Genomic DNA, 19,569 nt, shown 5'->3' with positions numbered 1-19,569 from the left:
GAATAATTTTATCTTATACATAACAGAAATAAAAATGATGCTCTCATTATTCATTGAAAACGTCAATATATAATATTAGTTTCTACATACAACGACAGTTTTAGTAATTTTTTTTTTTAATTTTCATATTCCATACTATTTTTAATTCAAAATTGAATATATTCATAATGCAATTTTATTGGATAAAATAAAATTTTTTTTTTGTTATTTGAAATGAGTTCAGTAAAGATTATTACGTATATAAATTAAAATATTTAATGTAACATTATAATTGTAATATGAATATATATATACTGGCAATTATTAATCTATAATCATTCAAAATTAAATTACAGGTTAAAAATTCAATGTTTAAATTCTGTAATTAAGTCTGTTTTCTGTACTTCAGTTTCTTAAGCCATTTTCGCTATTATCGGTGTAAATAAAATCAATCAAAAAAGCAATAAGTCATGAAAATAATCATAATAACATGAAACACAAAAGTTAAAAAAATCAATGAAATCACGCGAACTTAGTAACATTGCTATAATGTACGTGTTGGTTGTAAAGGAACGGTACAGTCACGCGAAGCTTGTGAAGTTTTCACATTTCATTGAAGGGAAATTATGGAGTGAAAATTTGACAACGTTAAAGAAGGGAGACAACATGCTAAAATATTGGCTGAAACTAAAATCTCTTCAGTCTTATTTTGCGTGTTTTATAGTAAGGGTCTATCTAATGGCGTTTCAGCTTGAGGGCAAGGATCCTCTCGAGCATACTACTCTTTATAAACGTGCCGGTTAGAAATCTCGTAATTATCTTCTTCTTTATTTCATATATTACTTTATTAAATCATTGTTTTTTATTTTCATTTATAACTTGCCTTTTGAAAGACTTTTGATTTTATGTTATAAGCTAATTAATCAATTTCTGATAATATTAACTATATTTTATCTTACTCTATCTTTAAAAAATCAAATTTAATTATGCCGAAATATATCAATAATTTTATAATGATAATATTTTAATATTATAGTGAATATGAATACGATTAATTAACAATTTTCTATCTTGCAGAAAGCGAAAATAGCGATGTGGAAGGTGGACTAAGTAATGTGAACAAACTTGTAATCCGTCCACTAGGTCATAGTGGTAAAGCAAAAAGGGGTCACCTGTGTTTTGATGCATCCTTTGAAACTGGTAATTTGGGACGTGTTGATCTTGTTTCTGAGTTTGAATATGATCTTTTTATACGGCCGGACACTTGTAGTCCACGATTACGACTTTGGTTCAACTTTACTGTAGATAATGTGCGCAAGGAACAACGCGTAATCTTTAATATTGTTAACATTTCCAAGAGTAAGAATCTTTTTCGGCAAGGCATGACACCTCTAGTAAGAAGCACTAGCCGAATCAAGTGGCAGCGACTACCATTGAATCAGGTCTTCTATTACAAGTCCATGCAAAATCAAGATCACTACGTACTTAGTTTTTCATTTGCCTTCGATTATGAAGATGAACTCTATCAATTTGCACTCACTTATCCATACTCGTACACTAGATACTTAGGTCACTTGGATAATCTGATATTAAGGTATTTTCATAAACATACTGTGTTCAGATTGAATATTATCTTACAATTCACCAATAAATAAAAACATAAAATCAATCTTTTTATAATTTTTTGTAATTATAAATTATATATAATATAAATATTTCTTATAAATAAAACGTTCTAAATAAAAGCTTCTAAATTATAAGTTATTATGAAAAATTTTCTTGAGCTAAAAGATTATAAAATATTTATTGATTAATTATGTTCTACATGTATTATTAATATTACACATTATATATTATTATTGTAGAATATTTAAAATAGAAATTGTTTAAGAAATTAATTTAATATTTAATTAAAATGATGTCGTGTTAAAAGACCAATAAATCATGAATCAATCTATAATAATATATTATATTCATTGATATAATTTTGTTCTGGTAATTTTAAAGTAAATTATAATAATAAAATATTAGATATTTTAAAGATATTTTTATTGTTTCTAATCAGGTATCCCATAATGAAAAGGGAAACTCTAGCAAATTCAATTCAGAACAGAAAGATTGAACTTTTGACAATCTCGACTGAAAAAAAAATTTATATGACTACTGCGAATCAACATGAAAAAGAGCATCAATCACGAAAAGCAGTTGTGATATTTGGACGAGTTCATCCTGGCGAGTCACCGTCGTCCTTCATATGTCAAGGGCTCATAGATTTTCTCGTAAGTGCCCATCCGATTGCTAAGATTCTTCGTAAGTACATCGTTTTCAAGATCGTTCCCATGCTGAATCCAGATGGAGTTTATGTTGGAAACCATCGGTATGATATTTAATTATGCTAATCTACTATGCCTGCTATATATATTATTTTACTTAATTAGCCTTCATTGGTTTCATAAAATAAATTTCATTTATCTATAATAAAATGAATGAAATAAAAAATTAATATATAAATATCAGATAATATTTATAATACATGTAATGATTACTCAGAATTCTGTTTTTATTCAAGATACATTAAAAAATAAAGTGTTAAGTAAAGCCTCAATAATTATGAAATAATTATAAATTTTAATAAATGAAATTTAATTAATTAAAATTTTATAAGTTTCTTGTAGTTCTTTATAGTATCTAAACGTTTGATTTAACACTTAAAAAGGATTTTTAATTAATAATAAATTAGTTATGTATTAGAATTGTTTAATAAAAATGTTGAAATGATTAATTTAAGTTTTTAAATAATAAGTTTGTAAATGAAAAGATTCAATTAAATATATATTTCTAAATATATATTCATATTTAGATATATATCACATATTGGATACAATTTTAATAGTACAATTATAGTTTAAACAATTTACATAGCAAATTTATTTGATCATTTTCAATAATCAAAAATGTTAAAAAATGATTATATACTTGTTATTTAGATTTTCATTCTTAATACTATTTTTTTATGGATAATTAACTATATATTAACTATATACTATATACATCATTCATATATTGGCTCATTTTAATAACTTTAACTAAATATATAAATAGAATAATAAAATTTTACATATTCTAAATTGTATTTAAAGTTTTTCTTTTGAAGAATTTCAAATTTTAATCAAAGATGTCTATTAAAGGCTTAGTATTAAAAATATATATTGCATAGCATAAAAAACTATTTTAATAATATTAACGTGATATAGATCAACATTGCTGGGAATGGATTTGAATCGTTCATGGAGTCGAATCTCAAAATGGATACATCCAACACTTTTAGCCTGTAAAGCTTTACTTACGTCACTTGATAAAGATCCAAAAATTCCACTTGATTGCGTACTTGATCTTCATGCACATTCAAATGCTACTGGTGTTTTTATATATGGAAATACATATGACGATGTTTATAGGTAAAAAACAAAACTCTATTATTGACTAATAATATTGTATATTCGATAAATGGATCGAATTATAATTAACTTGGATAAATTTCAATAAGTATAATATTCCTTTCTTTTTATTATTATTTATATAACTATATGGAACATTATTAGTATTTAAATCAATAATAATATAAAATGCGGCATTATTATTTTGCCTCTATTTTATAGTATCATTTTTTATTATTTAAAATTCTCATAACACTAATACATATTTTATTATATTTGAATTATGATTTAATATATAATTTAAAACTAAATCAATTAGTTACTTTATTAAGATATTAAATACATAATTAAAAAGCGTCGTCTTGTGCTACAGATAAATAACTGTAATATTATGTTACATGTATTTTTAAAAATCAACAAAAACAATAATGCCCTCTTTTTAGAAATATAAATAAATAAATAAATTCAAAATATACCTTAATAAATTATGAAAATTACAATTTTATGTAATATTTCATCAATTTGCTTATTTTGTTAAATCAAAAAGTTCTTTTGTTATTAATGATTATCTTTTCTTGTAATACTTTAAAATATTAAGAAATAATTAAGACTGCAGGTACGAACGTCACATAGTTTTGCCTAAGTTTTTAACTCAACTGGCAGAGGATTATGAATTAAGCAATACAATGTATAATCAAGATTCTCATAAAGAAGGAACCGCAAGGCGATTTTTCTGTTCAATATTAAGCAAACGTGTTAATTGTTATACTCTACATGTATCTATGTATGGTTATACACGAAAAGGAACAACAGAAATATTGCCATATACTGAAGAAAGTTGTATCCTTTTTAAATTCATTTTTAAGCTCCTTTATTAAAAAACAAATTTATTTTTCCTTCTTAGTTTCGCATTAGAAAAATTCTTATGATACTATTTTGTCTTTAGTCTAAAAATATTTCGTGATTAAAATCACGAATTTCAATTTAAAAGTAACTAAGTTAAAAATATATAACGTTTCTAAACAAAAATATATTTATATATTATTTATTAATAACATTATTATTGTTATTTACATTCACCGAAACTTCATTACTATACAAAAATGGATATTATTTAATTACCATTTTTTGTAAATTATATTTATTTTAAAGCTATATTTATGTTAAATGCTACCTAAGATACTTAATATTTACACCCTTTTTACGACAATATTTTTTAATTACATTATACTTTTAAAAACTTATTTATGAATGAAAAAAATAATTAGAATAGCAACAAATATATATTAATTTTTTTAAATAGATCTGCATTATTATATACATTAAATTATCTAAAACTAATTTCAAATAGTTAATTAGTAAATTTCATTTAATTAACCATTGTAAAGTAAAAATTAATATAAACTGTATTACTAATATGTATTAATAATACTAAATTTTATGGCATATTATATAAAAATTGTTAAATTACCTTATATGAAAAATATAATAAGTTGTACTATAATTTTATGATTCATAAACCAAATTTAATCGATATTTAAAATAATTTGGTCTCGATATAGTAGTTTTATAAGCTATAGTACTATTATATTGTAAAATATAATAGTGCACATTCCGCCTTGATAAAAAACAGATTACAGGATTGGAAGAAATTTAGCAAGGGCCCTGTTAGAATATTATAAGCTAATGGGCTTAATACCATTTGGACTTCCGGATCAGCCGTCAAATAAACATACCAGTCGTTCACGTACACGATATTGCGTGCCACCACAATTACGACCAAGAACTGCAAGAGCGCTTGCACCTCTACATCTAGCCGTTATTCACGAGTAAATAACGAAATTGATAGTTCACATTAATTGTTAATGAATATTACTTCTACAAGTATATTAGATACGATAGATCTTATTTAACTAAGATAATTCCTAATTTAAAAAATATTTAACACACCAAAAAATTTCTTGTGATTATAAACTTTAAAAGTGAATTTCTAAAAGATAAATTTTTGATTCTTAAATTTGTTACAATTTGATTCAACTTTATTACTCCTAATTGATTAATGTTTGGATTTAAAAATATACAAATACTATACATGAAAATGATTATTAAAGGAGAATTACTATTATTTTGACATAATATATATATGTTTCAAAAATTGTTTATTCATTAATTAACTAAATACGTTACTTTTATATAGTTGAGTTGGAAATAAGTGTAACTTCTGTTTTTTTTACGTCAAAGAAATTAATTCATAATAAATTTATAATTTAAATAAATTTGAAAATGTAAAAAACTTTATCTAAAATAATAATTTATATTAATTGTGAACAAAAAATTGTGCATATATGCGCATGTATCACTTTTGCATTTGAGTATGTGCAGTATTTACTATTTTCCTTAACAGGTACTTTCCAGTAGAGGAGAAGGGGAAATTGAATCTTGGCACTGCTTTAGAGCAGTATAAACAGCAGCGGTATCAATCAATGATTCGTATGAATGGCGATACAGGCGTTGCTACTGCCACGTGACGTAAGTTTCACTACTACAAAGCCAACTCCGAGAACCGCAGCCGGCAAGCCTTTATCCACAAAAAATCAAGTAAAGAGCCGAATCTCACCATAATCGATCTTAATCAGTTGACTGAAGGTGGCCTGGACCTTGCCATTGGCAAAAATAAAGTGAAGGTCGATTTACAACAGCCATCACCCAAACGGAAAATCCACCTTAAAAAACAATGATTGAATACATATTTTTTTGTTGATATATAAGCTATAAAACTATTCCTTCTTGGAACTTTCAATAATTCTTAAATCTCATTGCGACCAAAATATGGTTATCTCTCTTTGTTTGTCCAACCGTAAAATTGTTATTTTGATATATACTTTAAACAAAACGTCATAGATATTATAATATGTTTCCTCATGCAGGTCAATATGCGAAGTATAATCGTGAAACGTAAAACAAAATGGAAAATTGTTAGCACATATATACGAGTTGTCAATTGATTCTCTTTTGTTTAATTGAATTTTGATGTAGATGTAAAAGAGCATTCTCGAAGATTAATAAGTATAATCTTTAACTTATTTGACTCATCTTCAATTAATACTGTATTACTGCTGTATTACACTTGATTCTTAGCATTTCTAGATTTTAATATGAGTTTCAGTATAAATAAGCGAAAGAGATGTTGTTTTTTATAGATATATATTATTTCAAATTTTATTGCATGAATTTTTAGAATACTAAAATAATTTTATAAACAAGTAAATTTTGAGTTGAAAGATAAAAACATATACTGAAGCAACAACGATAACGGTATAATAATAAATTCTTTATTTTTTTGAATAACAAATTCACTTATATATAAAATATATTAACTATATACATAGAAATACAAAACAATATTCTATGCATAATACTATCCTGTACTATATATATAGTGTATATAAGTTTAAATAATATATTTATTATTTGTATGTAAATTGATTCATATAAAATATCTACAAATATATTTATATGCGATTTATATTATCTGTATTATATTTAAATTTGTGTATCAAAATTATCATTTTTATTAGAAAATTTATCCTATTTTTATTTACGTAAATTTTTACAATTTATAAATAAAATTTTTAATTCTATAATTTATATGTAAGTCTAGTATTTATGTTTAAATATAAATGAAATACTAACCACAATAATGTATATTTAAGCAGATTAAATAATAACATATACGTTAAACAAAAATTAGTATGTATGTTTATGGATTCATTTTGTGGCATTTGCAATGTATGTTTTTCTCAAGGTTACTATATGTTTAGCCATTTCATAATGTATTCAGCGATCATTTTTACTTATATTATCATTTAATAAATTATAAACTATAAATATAGGTAAAGTATTTTTGAAAAGTGATTAATTATTTGACATTGAAAAAATTGAATTGGAAGTCTTAATATCTAATATTTAGCAACAATAATATCTAAAAATTAGCAAATCGATTGCAATAAAAAATTTTATATCAAAATTTGCTGAAAATTTAAAAATATAATATCATATGATATAACATATATCATATGATTAACTGAAATGTTAATCAATGCCTCTTTAATTTTTTTATAGATTTATTATACAATTTATAAAAATTATTATCTGTATTTAATATTAAAAATCAGACTCCATAAAAACATTTAATAAAACTTTGAAATAAAAATAGTTGCAAGTTAAATGGAAAAATGAAAGCAAAAATATTCATTAATTATTTTAATTTCTTTGATAAGAATTACCTTTTGTATTTTATTCTTTTATAGCTTGGAAAAAATTTATGTTATTTTTGATTATACATAGTTGTGTTGCATTTTTTAGGATGAGAGGCATTGTATGATTATTCTTTTAGAAAATTCTTATTTTAAATTTCTTCCGATGTTAAATTTAGTACATAAAAAATAATAATGTTAGATAATATAATTATAAAGTAGATCTTTTTTTTTATTCTATTAAACAATTGAAAATATTTTTAGTAGAAGCAACCATTTTAATAATTATATATAAGTATATATAATATTATAATCTTAACCTTAATCGTAATCTTAAAACTCTGTTGTCATTACTTCCCAATCATTAAGTTTTAACAACTTTCTAATATCTTCTTTGCAATAACAATATGACATTATAAATTCCTATTTTTATATTTTTTTCCAAATTGACATTTAACTTACAAGCAAGCAAATATACTCGATCAACGAATGACTATACTTAATTTAATAAATAATCTATTAACTACGTGTAAGAAATCAAACTTATAATAGTTATTTACGAATGCTGAGTTTATTTAGCATCTTTTACATTATTATAACTACGTTAAAAATCAATTATCTTGTAAGGTTATACAAAAAATTTAATAATAAGGTTATATAATAAAATTTTTTCCATTCAAAATAAAATATTTCAGCCCTCATTAATCATTACATTATAATATAATTATATATGCAAAAATTCTTGTTTGAATATTAAGTATTAATTATTGGAGTTTTTATTACCAATAATAGAACATTTTCATGTTTTCATTTGTAAACCTTAAATTATTTTCCAATTAATTATTTAAATTTAGATTCGACAAAATTTATAAGTATGAACATATTAAAAAAATTATAATTTGTAAAAATTATAATTATAATTTGAAAAGAAAATAATCAGTTCTGAATGTACAAAAATAAAAATTGTAAAGAAAAAATATGTTAATAAAAATCAAAATATTATGGAAAAATTTGCAGTATAATACTTAAAACAGAATATAGTTGATAATGGCTCAAGATATGAAAACCATTAATAAGAATTTACATTATAAATAATAATAAACAATAAGATGTATTATATTTTTAAGATAAATGAGCATTAGACTTTTTTTAGCTTAGAACGATTATTTTTTAAGATACTACATAAGTTGATAAATTAACAAAACTGTGAATATATACAATTTACATGTCTATATTCCAAATTCATTTAGGTAATATTATCAAATTAAATAAATAAATAAAATCTTGCCATATTACAAAATGAAAATTCAATGTTAAATTAAATTAAAAAATTCATCTATATGAAAGTTTTATAGAAAAATTTAGTAAAAGAAACAAACAGCTTATATTCATAATTCAATATATTCAATATATTCGATATATTCAATATATTTAAAGACGAATCAATAATTTAATTTCTCTTGACGAAGTTACTTTGAAATTATGTTATATATGTTGTTATATTGTTATAGTTATATATTTTATGTTGTTATAGCAACTAAATAATTTTTAAATATTTATTTTCATTGTTATTTAATAAAAATTAATTTTAGACAAAAAAATTTTTTTTTAATTTTGTGGAAAATATATTTCACCATTACTTTGACAATGACTTCTTTAATAAAATTTTTCAAATGTGATATGTGATTAAGTAACTTTTATTAAGTAATTAATATTCTTTTTATCTTTTGATTATAAAGAATATATTACTCAGAGTTAGATATTCAAGATATATTTTTGTAAGTATAATTTTATAGTCCTTAGTTAACTTTAAAATAGAAAACTTGCAACATTCAACATAACTTATTCTTTTCATATCTTTAAAGTCTTAAAACAATTTTTTTTATTCTTTAATTACATCTCTTAATGAAAATGAACTTGAAAAATTAAATAAAAATTTTACAAAATATGAAATTTTTTAAACTCGTCATTTAAAATAATTAAATGTCGCGTTTGTAGTAAAATATATTTAATTTTATTGTTATAATTATGATAGTTTATTTATTAATTTTAGTTTAAATAAAATTATTATAATACTAAGATGAAAATTCCCGAATAGAATTTTTTTAATTAAATAATTTTTTATAATATTAAAAATGTTTATATATATCAAACTAAAATATTTGTGTTTAAAATTTTCTTAATTTTTTTTTAAGGAAAACGTTTTATTTAAATGTTTGTATAATTAAATATACTCGCCGTTTATATGATAAAATTTTTATATTTAAATATAAATAAATTAATTTGTATTAGAATTAAACTTAATTATAGCTTGTATAATGCTAGAAGGTAATTAGATTGAATATATAAAAAAACTTGTGGAATATGCAATCATAATATAAATCCTAAATTTAAAAATTTTTATTATATTTTTATTGATTTAATTAAAAAAAATGTATTATTATATATGTAATAAATCTAAAAATATAATAATTTAAATAATTTATATTTAACGATATATCACTATAAAAATTGTAAATGTATAATTTTATAATTTTACTGTCGAAATATTATTCTAATTAAACAGTTCTTTAATTTTTTTTTAATCAAAATATTTTATGATTTGAATTTAAAATTAAAAAATTAATGTTTAAAAAATTATCAAAAAATAAAAAATTAGTGCTACATCAGATATATATTTATACTCTTTGTAAAACGATTCGTAAAACTTAGATTGTTTACGACTATACGCTATGAAAGCAAACAAAAACTACAGTGTCGTTTGTTTGACCTCTACATTCGTCAAACGAAAACATCAAACTTTATCACTTAAAACGTTTTGCATGAGATAGAAAATATACGTTATGATTTCATATACTTGGATACAAATATTGAATTTCTTATTAAAAATATAATTTTTATAAATGCTTATAAAAAACTGTTAATGTAAACTTAAAAAATATTTTTATAAAATAGGTAAACATTTAGTTCAACATTAATTCATAATTTTATACATATTTTGTGTATAAAATATTTTTGTGCATTTTTATTCATTTTATGAAAAATATTAGAATATTTTTTCCAGTACGCTCATTAAATTTTTATTTAAATCAAGCATGAGACTGTGCTGTTATCTGGCGGTTTTACTTAAAATTAATATTGGAACAATTAATAGTTTTCACTTGATAAAAAAATTATTGAATAAAGATAATTTTTTAATGCCTGCACATTCAGCCCTCATACTTTCGTATAAATTAGTATTTAAATAAAGGTTTTAGAAAAATAATCTATCATGAATACCTAAATTTTAGTTGAACTTGCCACTCACTAAAATTTAGATTTTATTATGTATTATATATATATATCATCAATATGTATCTAAGTATATTATATTGTTTAGAATTTTTTCAAAACTTTAATAAATATAATGTAATTTTTTTTATTTTTAACGATATTTGATATTTACATAGTTTTACGAATTAATACGTAAATAAAAGAAATTAACGTATAAATATCCGTATTGCTATAATTTTATAATTTTCACTAATTTTAATCTGTCATTATTAAACATTAAATAATTAAGTAATAAAATTCATAATTTATGTTGACATTTGTACATCTTTATAGAATAACTAAATAAATATTATGACAGCATATTAAGTAAGTTTATGTCTTTAGATTTATTTCTAAAATATAAAAAAAATTATTTTAAATGTTTATATATTATACAAATAATTTTTAATGGAATAATAAGTTTGGAATTTTCTTTTTTTTTGTAAATTTTAAATACTATAAGATATTTTTCGAAATTCTAATAATACAAATTATAAATGAGTATTATATTATAAAAGTTAAATCAGTTACATGGAGTAACTTAAAAGATAACAGCTTTGGTTAATTTTTTCACAATATAATCACAATAAAATTAACTTTCTTTCAAATTCCATTTTTTATTATAGTCTGTTTCAGAATGTGATTGTGAAGCCACTAGATGTCCATACTAGTTTAGTATACTCTACACTTTATAGAAGATTGCGGCTCCATTTTTTGATATAACTATCTATCTATATATGTAACTGGTATACGTAACAACGAATTGAAGAAGCTCGAATTTACGCCATTGTGATTAGAATCAGAATAAAACACGTATTTTCCAGTTACTACTTAGCAGTTTGTGTATTACATTGTAAAGTTCGATAAGTGACATTAAAAAAAGAAAGTATTTAACGATTTAAACTTAAAGTGGCTCGCCTCGAATTCTTTTTGGGCCTACTTAGAATTTATTGTCTCTACTATTGCTGTTATTGGCACGCGAGAAGCCACCATCACGGATAAGGCAAGTATCATTTTTTCTTATGAAGTATTGATTATAATTATTTAGTTATTGAAAATTATCTACCACATAGATTTCAGTGTATTTAACAATGTCTCATAATTGATACTTTGCTATCACGGTGTTAAGTGTTTTACGCGTTAATAAGAATTATTAATTATAGTTACTTGGAAAAATTTTAAAACATATTTATGCATTGTTCCATTAGTATTACATCTTATCAGTAATACGGTAATATGATTTAAATGTTTTAAAAGTAGGCAATTGAATAGAAAATATAATTGTATATTTTTACATAATTTAAATCTATTTTTCAAATATTTGTTAATTGTGTTTGTACATTAAAAATTATTTTAATTTAAAAATTTTATAAATTTGTTAATTCTGAAGATTATGAAGATATTTGAATTTATATTTTTATAAATTTTTATTAGGTGTTCCATAAATGTTTAGAAAATATGTACAACAACTCAGGAATGATCGATCCATGGGAGCCAGGTTATGGTCCAACGGAAAGGAGAACACATTCAAATACAGAGTTTGATTATCGTAGTCCAGATTATAGAACACATCGACGAGATAGAGAGCGAGAAAGAGACAGATCAAGAGATAGAAGAGACCGAAGTAGAGAAGAACGTGAAAGAAGTTACAGAGATAGAGAAGATCGCTATGGGCGACAAAGAGATCGAGATTCCGTAGAACGAGAAAGAGATCGAGACAGGGAACGAGATCGTGACCGAGATCGTGAAAGAGATAGACGAAGAGATCGTGATAGAGATAGGGAACGTGAACGTAGACCTAAAAGGGATGATCGTAGTCGTGATCGAGATGATGATCATAGTCGTGAAAGTGCAGACTATGAACATGAACATGTACGTAACTATAGCGCAGCAATGGAAGGAGTTCATTATAAGAATCAGACACCTAACAATACAATTATGATTCGTGGACTTGCTCAGCACATAACAGAGAATGATGTATGTTATTGTTATTATTATTATTTAAAAAATAGTATTGACAAGTTGATAATACATTTTTTACATTTTGAAAACAGGTTCGACAAGATATTTTAAACTGTGGTTTAATGCCAAAAGATATCAGGCTCATTCGCAAGAAGGATACAGGTATATATTATATCACGACTTTATTTAATAGTGAATTTCGGTTACTGCGGTCTTTTATTTTTGAGCAATTTTATTTTTATTGGAGTAGTTCCTTAACTACATTTTGATTCCCAGTTCCTGATTCCTTCAATTAAAATATTTTGCTTATAAAAAGTTAGGGGCTAGAAGGTAAGTAATAATGTAGCATAGGTGCCAATATATATAAAACTAATAAAAAAAATAACTTTACTTAGAAATAAATAATACTATCATTAGGTAGTAAAAGTTTTATTGAAATTGGCAACTGTCAATGATCTGAAAGCAAAAGAAAATTATGAGATTAGCAAACCACACAAAATTCAAGACGTAAAATAGCAAATGTTAAAGGAAAAAAATTCTAAATAAAATTAAAACTAGCTAGATTCGGTCTAGCAAAGGTACTTTTCATAACGCACGAAAAATGCAGTGAGAAAGAATATGAGAGAAAATATGCAAGAAAAGCAGGAATAACGCTTCGTTCGATCGTTCGAAAACTCAGTCTCTATCAATGGTTGATGCTGTGACACATTGCCTGCCCTCTCCAAGACTCCCAGGCATTAACGTGGATTAACTCTGGATATCTGTGTATTTGCTCTGTATAGGTGCTTCGCGAGGTTTCGCTTTCGTCGAGTTTAACGCGACTCAGGAGGCCGCACGATGGATGGAGATGAAACAGGTAGAAAGAAGTTCAATCCAGTGTCCAAACCTCTTGATGCGTTGCTCAAAGTGCCGCGCCGACGCCCCGTGGCGCGACAGGGCACGGTAACGCAGTCCGCTGGGCTGCCCTCGCCAGCCCCGGCTGTGCACCTCAATAAAGGCTACTTCCATATACCATACCTTTACTTACTTATTATCTAGGAAACAACATTTTTGTTTGAGTTTTTTTCTTAACTCTTCATAACTTAACGTTACTGATAAATGTTCATTGAGCTGGATCTAAATATTCCTTATCCCTGATTCCTATGGATATTCAATCAAGTTGGATTTCTGCACCATGCATGTTTTCTTTTAACCTTTAATACCGTATGAGTTTTTCTTTTCTATTTTTTTTTAATTGTCCTATTATTTTATGCCAAATGTAGATATTTGTTTATCATACCAGGTCCATAAATAAATCCTGAATTCTTTTAGATTCAGCTACAAGTCTTTATCAGAAAAATTGTATTTTGATAACAAAAAATGTTTGTAAACGGAAGATCTTATTCGTGATTAAGAGAATCAACACTCAATGGCTCGAGAATAAAGAGTTTTTTAATTTATTTTCAATCTGAAAATTAACTTAATTGTTAATAAAGAATCTTATATACGGAAATTTTATAAACTAAAAAATTTTCATAGTCCGACAGCCTCAGTCAGAAAAGAAGCAAGTTTTCGGGAGAGATACAGAACCCAAAATTTGGGATTGAACAGGATAACACTGAAATCCTTTGTTTCAGGGAGTACTGATGCTACAGGAACAATATCGAGCCCTTATGCAGTATAGCATTCCTAAAGAAAGCCATTTAGATAAACTGCAAGCAAAAAATACACAAGATTGGCATTGTGTTAAGGTATACTGAATACTATATATTGTTATTTAATTTTTTCTATGTCAAATTTAATCAAATATATTTAATATTAAAATGGTGTTTAAATATTTATATTTAACTTTTAAAAATACTTAATAGAATAATATTAAATTATTGACAATTGATTGTATATTTTATAAAATATCATTTATTTTGTTTGAAATAATAAATATTAATTAAAGTCCCTTTAATTTTAGTGTGGAGCTCATAATTTCAAAAGGCGTGAAACATGTTTTAAATGCTCCGCATCACGTGCTGAAAGTGAAGAAGGAGGCGAGGGTAGTGATGAGGTCAGTCCACATCCAACAAACACAGTGCTTCTACGTGGTCTTGATGTTTTGACAACTGAGGATTCAGTTCTTCAGGCAATGCAAGCTTTATCTTCGCAACCTATTCGAAGTATTCGCATTGGTCGTGACAGTCTGACCAATACGTCGCGTGGTGTTTGTTACTTGGAAATGGGAAACGTTGTTGATGCCATGTACTTACATACTGCTCTTACAAAACAAGGTCTTCATGTTGATGGCAGAAAGCTTGAAATAGCATATTGTAAGCTACATCAGATTTCGGGTTCTGGTTCCTGGAAATCGTGTGACAATAATCAACGCTATACTCTAGAGGATGTTGCACAGTTAGCAGAGTACAGCGCTAATCTTTATGCAAAGACACCTGCGCAAAAAGCGCATTATCTACAGTATTATACACAATACTATCAGAATCAAATAATTCAAGGCTCAGCGATAACCTTGCCTTCACTTAACCAAACTGACCGAGTAAACGCGGCAGCAGCAGTAGCACAATCAGCTATACAACAGCTACAGGCCTCTAGGAAGATGGGTGACGCTGACGAAATGAAAAATAGACCGACTCCAACAGCTCCGGCAAGTACGACGCTTGCTATTGGAAGAGTTCCAGCACACTCAAATGATGGAAAGGTTTACTGTAAGCATTTTCAGAATACTTAATTCTTATTATTACATAGAATAATAAATAAAGATATGTAGTTATAAATCCCAAAAAAATTAGATATATTAATATAATCTGTACAAATAAATGGAAACATTAAAGAATTATAATTTTTCTCGTAATATAATAATAAATATACATTTTATAATTCTATAAATTAAAATATTCGATTAATTTAATCAAATAAGAAATTACAAATTAAATTTAAATTACTTAAGCGAATTCAATAATTATGTTTATAACATTAATTCATTATGTACAACCAAATTTTTATTTTCATAGATTTATTTATAGAATCAAGCTTTGACATTTTTAGCTGAAACTATAAATTATAACGATTTATTATATAGTTTTATTTAAAAAATTATGTATATTTAGTTTATGCCTGAATTTGTCTTTTAATATAGTAACTTTGACCAAATAATAAAATTAACAGAATTGTAATATTAATAAATAGAGACGATTGTAAAATAACATAAGTTAATAAATTGTATTTTAATTACAATATCATGACAAGTAGAATATAATAAATAAATATTTGCTTTTTATAGTAATATTTCATTTTAATCAATTAATACAGCATCTTATTAAATATTTCATATATAGCTGCTCCAGATGTTAGTACATACCATTATGATGAAACATCTGGATACTATTATGATCCTAGTACAGGATTATATTATGATCCAAATTCACAATATTATTACAATAGCCACATGCAGCAGTTTTTGTTTTGGGATGCTGAATCATTTTCATATAAACCAGCTCAACAAACTAGTATTTCAATTCCAAGTGGACAAATAAGTAACACAGTTGCAAGTAACAATTTAGCAACAGATGGAACAACACAAATAACTGGTTTCACAACAGATTCAGCTTCAGTAAATGATGATAGCAAAAAAAAAGAAACAAAACAGGATAAGGTCAAAGTGGCTAAGAAAATTGCAAAAGATATGGAGCGATGGGCAAAAACACTCAATCAAAAAAAGGAAAATGCAAAAAGTAATTGGACATCTGACTATCCAGGTATTGAAGGCTATCAAGGTGCAAACAGTGGAGCTGCAGATGCTGGTTATGCCATTTTAGAAAAGAAAAGTATAGCAACTTCAGTATATCTTGAAGAAGAAGATCTCACTGGTAACAATGGCTTGGTTGCTGCTTATGGTGGAGGTAGTGATACTGAGGAAGAAATAGAGGATGTACAACAGGAGGACAGACAGCATACTGATTGGAATAAACTTGCATGTCTATTATGCAAAAGACAGTTTCCTAGTAAAGAAGCTTTAATACGTCACCAACAACTTTCTGATTTGCATAAACAAAATCTCGAAAATTGGTACCAAGTTCGTGGACTTGATCCTAATGATCCGCAGCAACGAAATAACAAATACAGAGATCGTGCAAAAGAGAGAAGGGCTAAGTATGGTGAACCTGAACCACCACAACCTAACAAATTGAAAGAAAAGTATTTAAAAACTAGAGTAGATGAAATGGCTGTTGTTTATGAAGAACCAACAAGAACTGGAATTGGTTCTGATAACGTCGGTAATAAATTGTTGCAAAAAATGGGTTGGAGTGAAGGCATGGGTCTTGGTAAATCAAATCAAGGTAGAACAAGTATCATTGAAACTAAGCGTCGAGTCCCTACTGCTGGATTAGGAGCAAAATCTTCATCTTACTCTGCATTACCAGGATATACATATAAAGACTGTGTAAAGAAAATGACTTATATGCGTTATCAGGAACTGTCTGACTCTTAATTTGTTTACTTTTTTTTATGTGTAGTGGTTTCAATTTCTGCATAGGCTATATTATTATGTAATTTCGTAATAATAAAGATGTATTTTGTTGAGTTTGTAAATACAGTAAATCAATACTGTACTTTATAATTGAAATTTTAAGCAAACTAATAATAGCAGGTTTCAAAATTATCTTATAAATTTAAATATAATTTTAATAAAAAAATATAAACAATACTTTATATATGAAATATCGTTTTTATATACCTATAAACAAAGTGAAAATATTTATGAATTGCTTATTATTTTGTCTTACATTTTGATTATATATTAAAATTTCAATAAACTTTCAGATTTAAATATATAATTTATAATGCTATTCTATTATTAAAATTGTGTATGAAAAATAAAAAACAATAATAAATTAATTAAATGTGTTATTTAAATAAACCATCTTTACTTTTTCATTAATAAACAATAATTTTGGATATTAAAATTACTAAAATATTTATTCATAATATGAATATCTAAATACCATAAACAACAATAAGAAATATTTACTTTATTAGTTTTTTTTAAATTTAAACAAGTTAATAAAATATATATACATTGAAAATGTAGCTTCGTTTTTACATTTATAATCACTACTTTTAACTTACTAACTATTTACAGTTACTCTAAATTTTTAAATAATTTTGTGTAAGATAATGTAAATTTCTAAATATTTACTAAAATCCAAGAGTATAAAGGTCTTAATTGATAATTTAATACTTCATATTTAAGATCCTTTATACCATCAGTATCAAATCTGCTTGCTCCATTTTCTAAGTTTGTAAATCTTGTATGACTTGGAACCTCTTTTTTATGTGTTAACATATAATACTGTGCTACATCAGGACCAAATCTTGTAACCTACAAAATAAATTATTTTATAGTAAGAGAATAAATTTATATATATAAATACATAACTTTGAAGCTTATATAATATAAATTTTTAATTTCAATCACATAACACTAGAAATTTAATTGTTTTAAAGAGACTTATTCTATATTTTGTGAACAGGAATTTTAAATGAAAAAAGAAATAAAATACCAGATATCCTCTACTTTGCAATCTACTATAAAAATCATCATCTTCTCCACCCCATCCAAAAAATATATTTGAAAAACCATTAGCTGTTTCAAATTGCTGTCTTGTAAGTGCTATAGCTCCACCAAATAATCCAGTATAAGGAAGATTATACCTAAAAGTATTCACACTTGAACTCATATGTCTTGGCATTTTAGTGCAAGCATATATATTGTCTAAATTTTGAGGGATAAGATCGATATCTTGAAAAATGAAACAATGAAAGTCATTAGTCTTTATAGCTTCATTAAAACCTATATTAAAAAGCTTAGCTCGATTGAATTCTTTAATTTGACTTTGTTCAATTACAAAAATCCTATAATCTATATTTTGTAATTGCAAGAAAGGATGAATATAATTCATAAATATAGTCAATTGATTCCATCGATTTCTATAAGGAAGAATAACTGCTATATTATAGTATGGCTGACAATTTGTTGGTTTCCACTGACCACCAGGTAATATACCCAATCTTTGAGCTAATGCTAGTGGTTCCTCTTTAGGATTCTCATCTGGATACATAAGATATGAACTTCTTCTACCAGTAATACTAATAAAACAGGCATTGTTTTTTGGTGAATAAGATTGCTCAAGTTCTAAGATTATATTTTCTGTCTTTATATGATTATAATGTGAAGCAAACCTAAATGGATGTAGAGAATAACAAAGCACTATCATACCCATTATAGACCATGTCAGACCTTTTGTATATTCATATAGGAATCCAACCATCATTATAAATAAATTTATATATCTTTGCATGGCTGTTAATGCTTTGAAACAATCATTTATAACATTGCAATTTTTGCAATATCTAACTCATAAGCACATTAAAAACATTTTAAATCTTCATAATTTTTTAAATTAGTTCTTCACAAACACGAAATTTCCACAGTTAATAAATAAATATTTAGTTATTTATTAAAATTAAAAAAAAAGAATTAAAAGAAATACATAAAAAAGTAATAAAGATATAACAAAGCAATTTTATTATATATGTAATATCCCAGTTTTCATATACACAATAGAAGTTTCACCTCG

The 19,569-nt window shown here is 24.9% G+C and overlaps 3 protein-coding genes across 3 annotated transcripts; 2 read left to right on the top strand and 1 right to left on the bottom strand.

The window, feature by feature from the left end:
* The first annotated feature begins 717 nt into the window (after positions 1–717).
* Positions 718–6,232, top strand: LOC105360058 (cytosolic carboxypeptidase 6). The gene is given in 7 exon segments (XM_011496834.1): positions 718–778; positions 1,057–1,573; positions 2,045–2,356; positions 3,234–3,437; positions 4,033–4,256; positions 5,050–5,245; positions 5,821–6,232. Coding segments are annotated over 7 exon segments (1,848 nt in total). The 3' UTR covers positions 6,155–6,232.
* Positions 6,233–12,422: 6,190 nt separating this feature from the next.
* LOC105359898 (RNA-binding protein 5) lies at positions 12,423–17,575 on the top strand. Its single transcript, XM_011496644.1, has 6 exons — positions 12,423–12,961; positions 13,039–13,108; positions 13,729–13,802; positions 14,563–14,676; positions 14,892–15,636; positions 16,267–17,575. Exons 1-6 carry the CDS (start codon positions 12,443–12,445, stop codon positions 17,418–17,420), a joined length of 2,676 nt encoding a protein of 891 aa, XP_011494946.1. The 5' UTR covers positions 12,423–12,442; the 3' UTR covers positions 17,421–17,575.
* A 541-nt stretch (positions 17,576–18,116) lies between these two features.
* On the bottom strand, positions 18,117–19,427 carry LOC105359897 (beta-1,4-galactosyltransferase 1). The gene is made up of 2 exons (XM_011496643.1): positions 18,493–19,427; positions 18,117–18,311 (listed from the first exon to the last, which is right to left on the bottom strand). The coding sequence occupies exons 1-2, from the start codon at positions 19,288–19,290 to the stop codon at positions 18,117–18,119; spliced, it is 993 nt and encodes a 330-aa protein (XP_011494945.1). The 5' UTR covers positions 19,291–19,427.
* Between the last annotated feature and the right edge of the window lie 142 nt (positions 19,428–19,569).

Source organism: Ceratosolen solmsi, unplaced genomic scaffold, assembly GCF_000503995.2.
Source record: "Ceratosolen solmsi marchali unplaced genomic scaffold, CerSol_1.0 scaffold29, whole genome shotgun sequence".
NCBI lineage: Eukaryota > Metazoa > Arthropoda > Insecta > Hymenoptera > Agaonidae > Ceratosolen > Ceratosolen solmsi.
The sequence above is the reverse complement of the archived record's forward strand: the minus strand, read 5'-3'. Positions and strand labels throughout refer to the sequence as shown.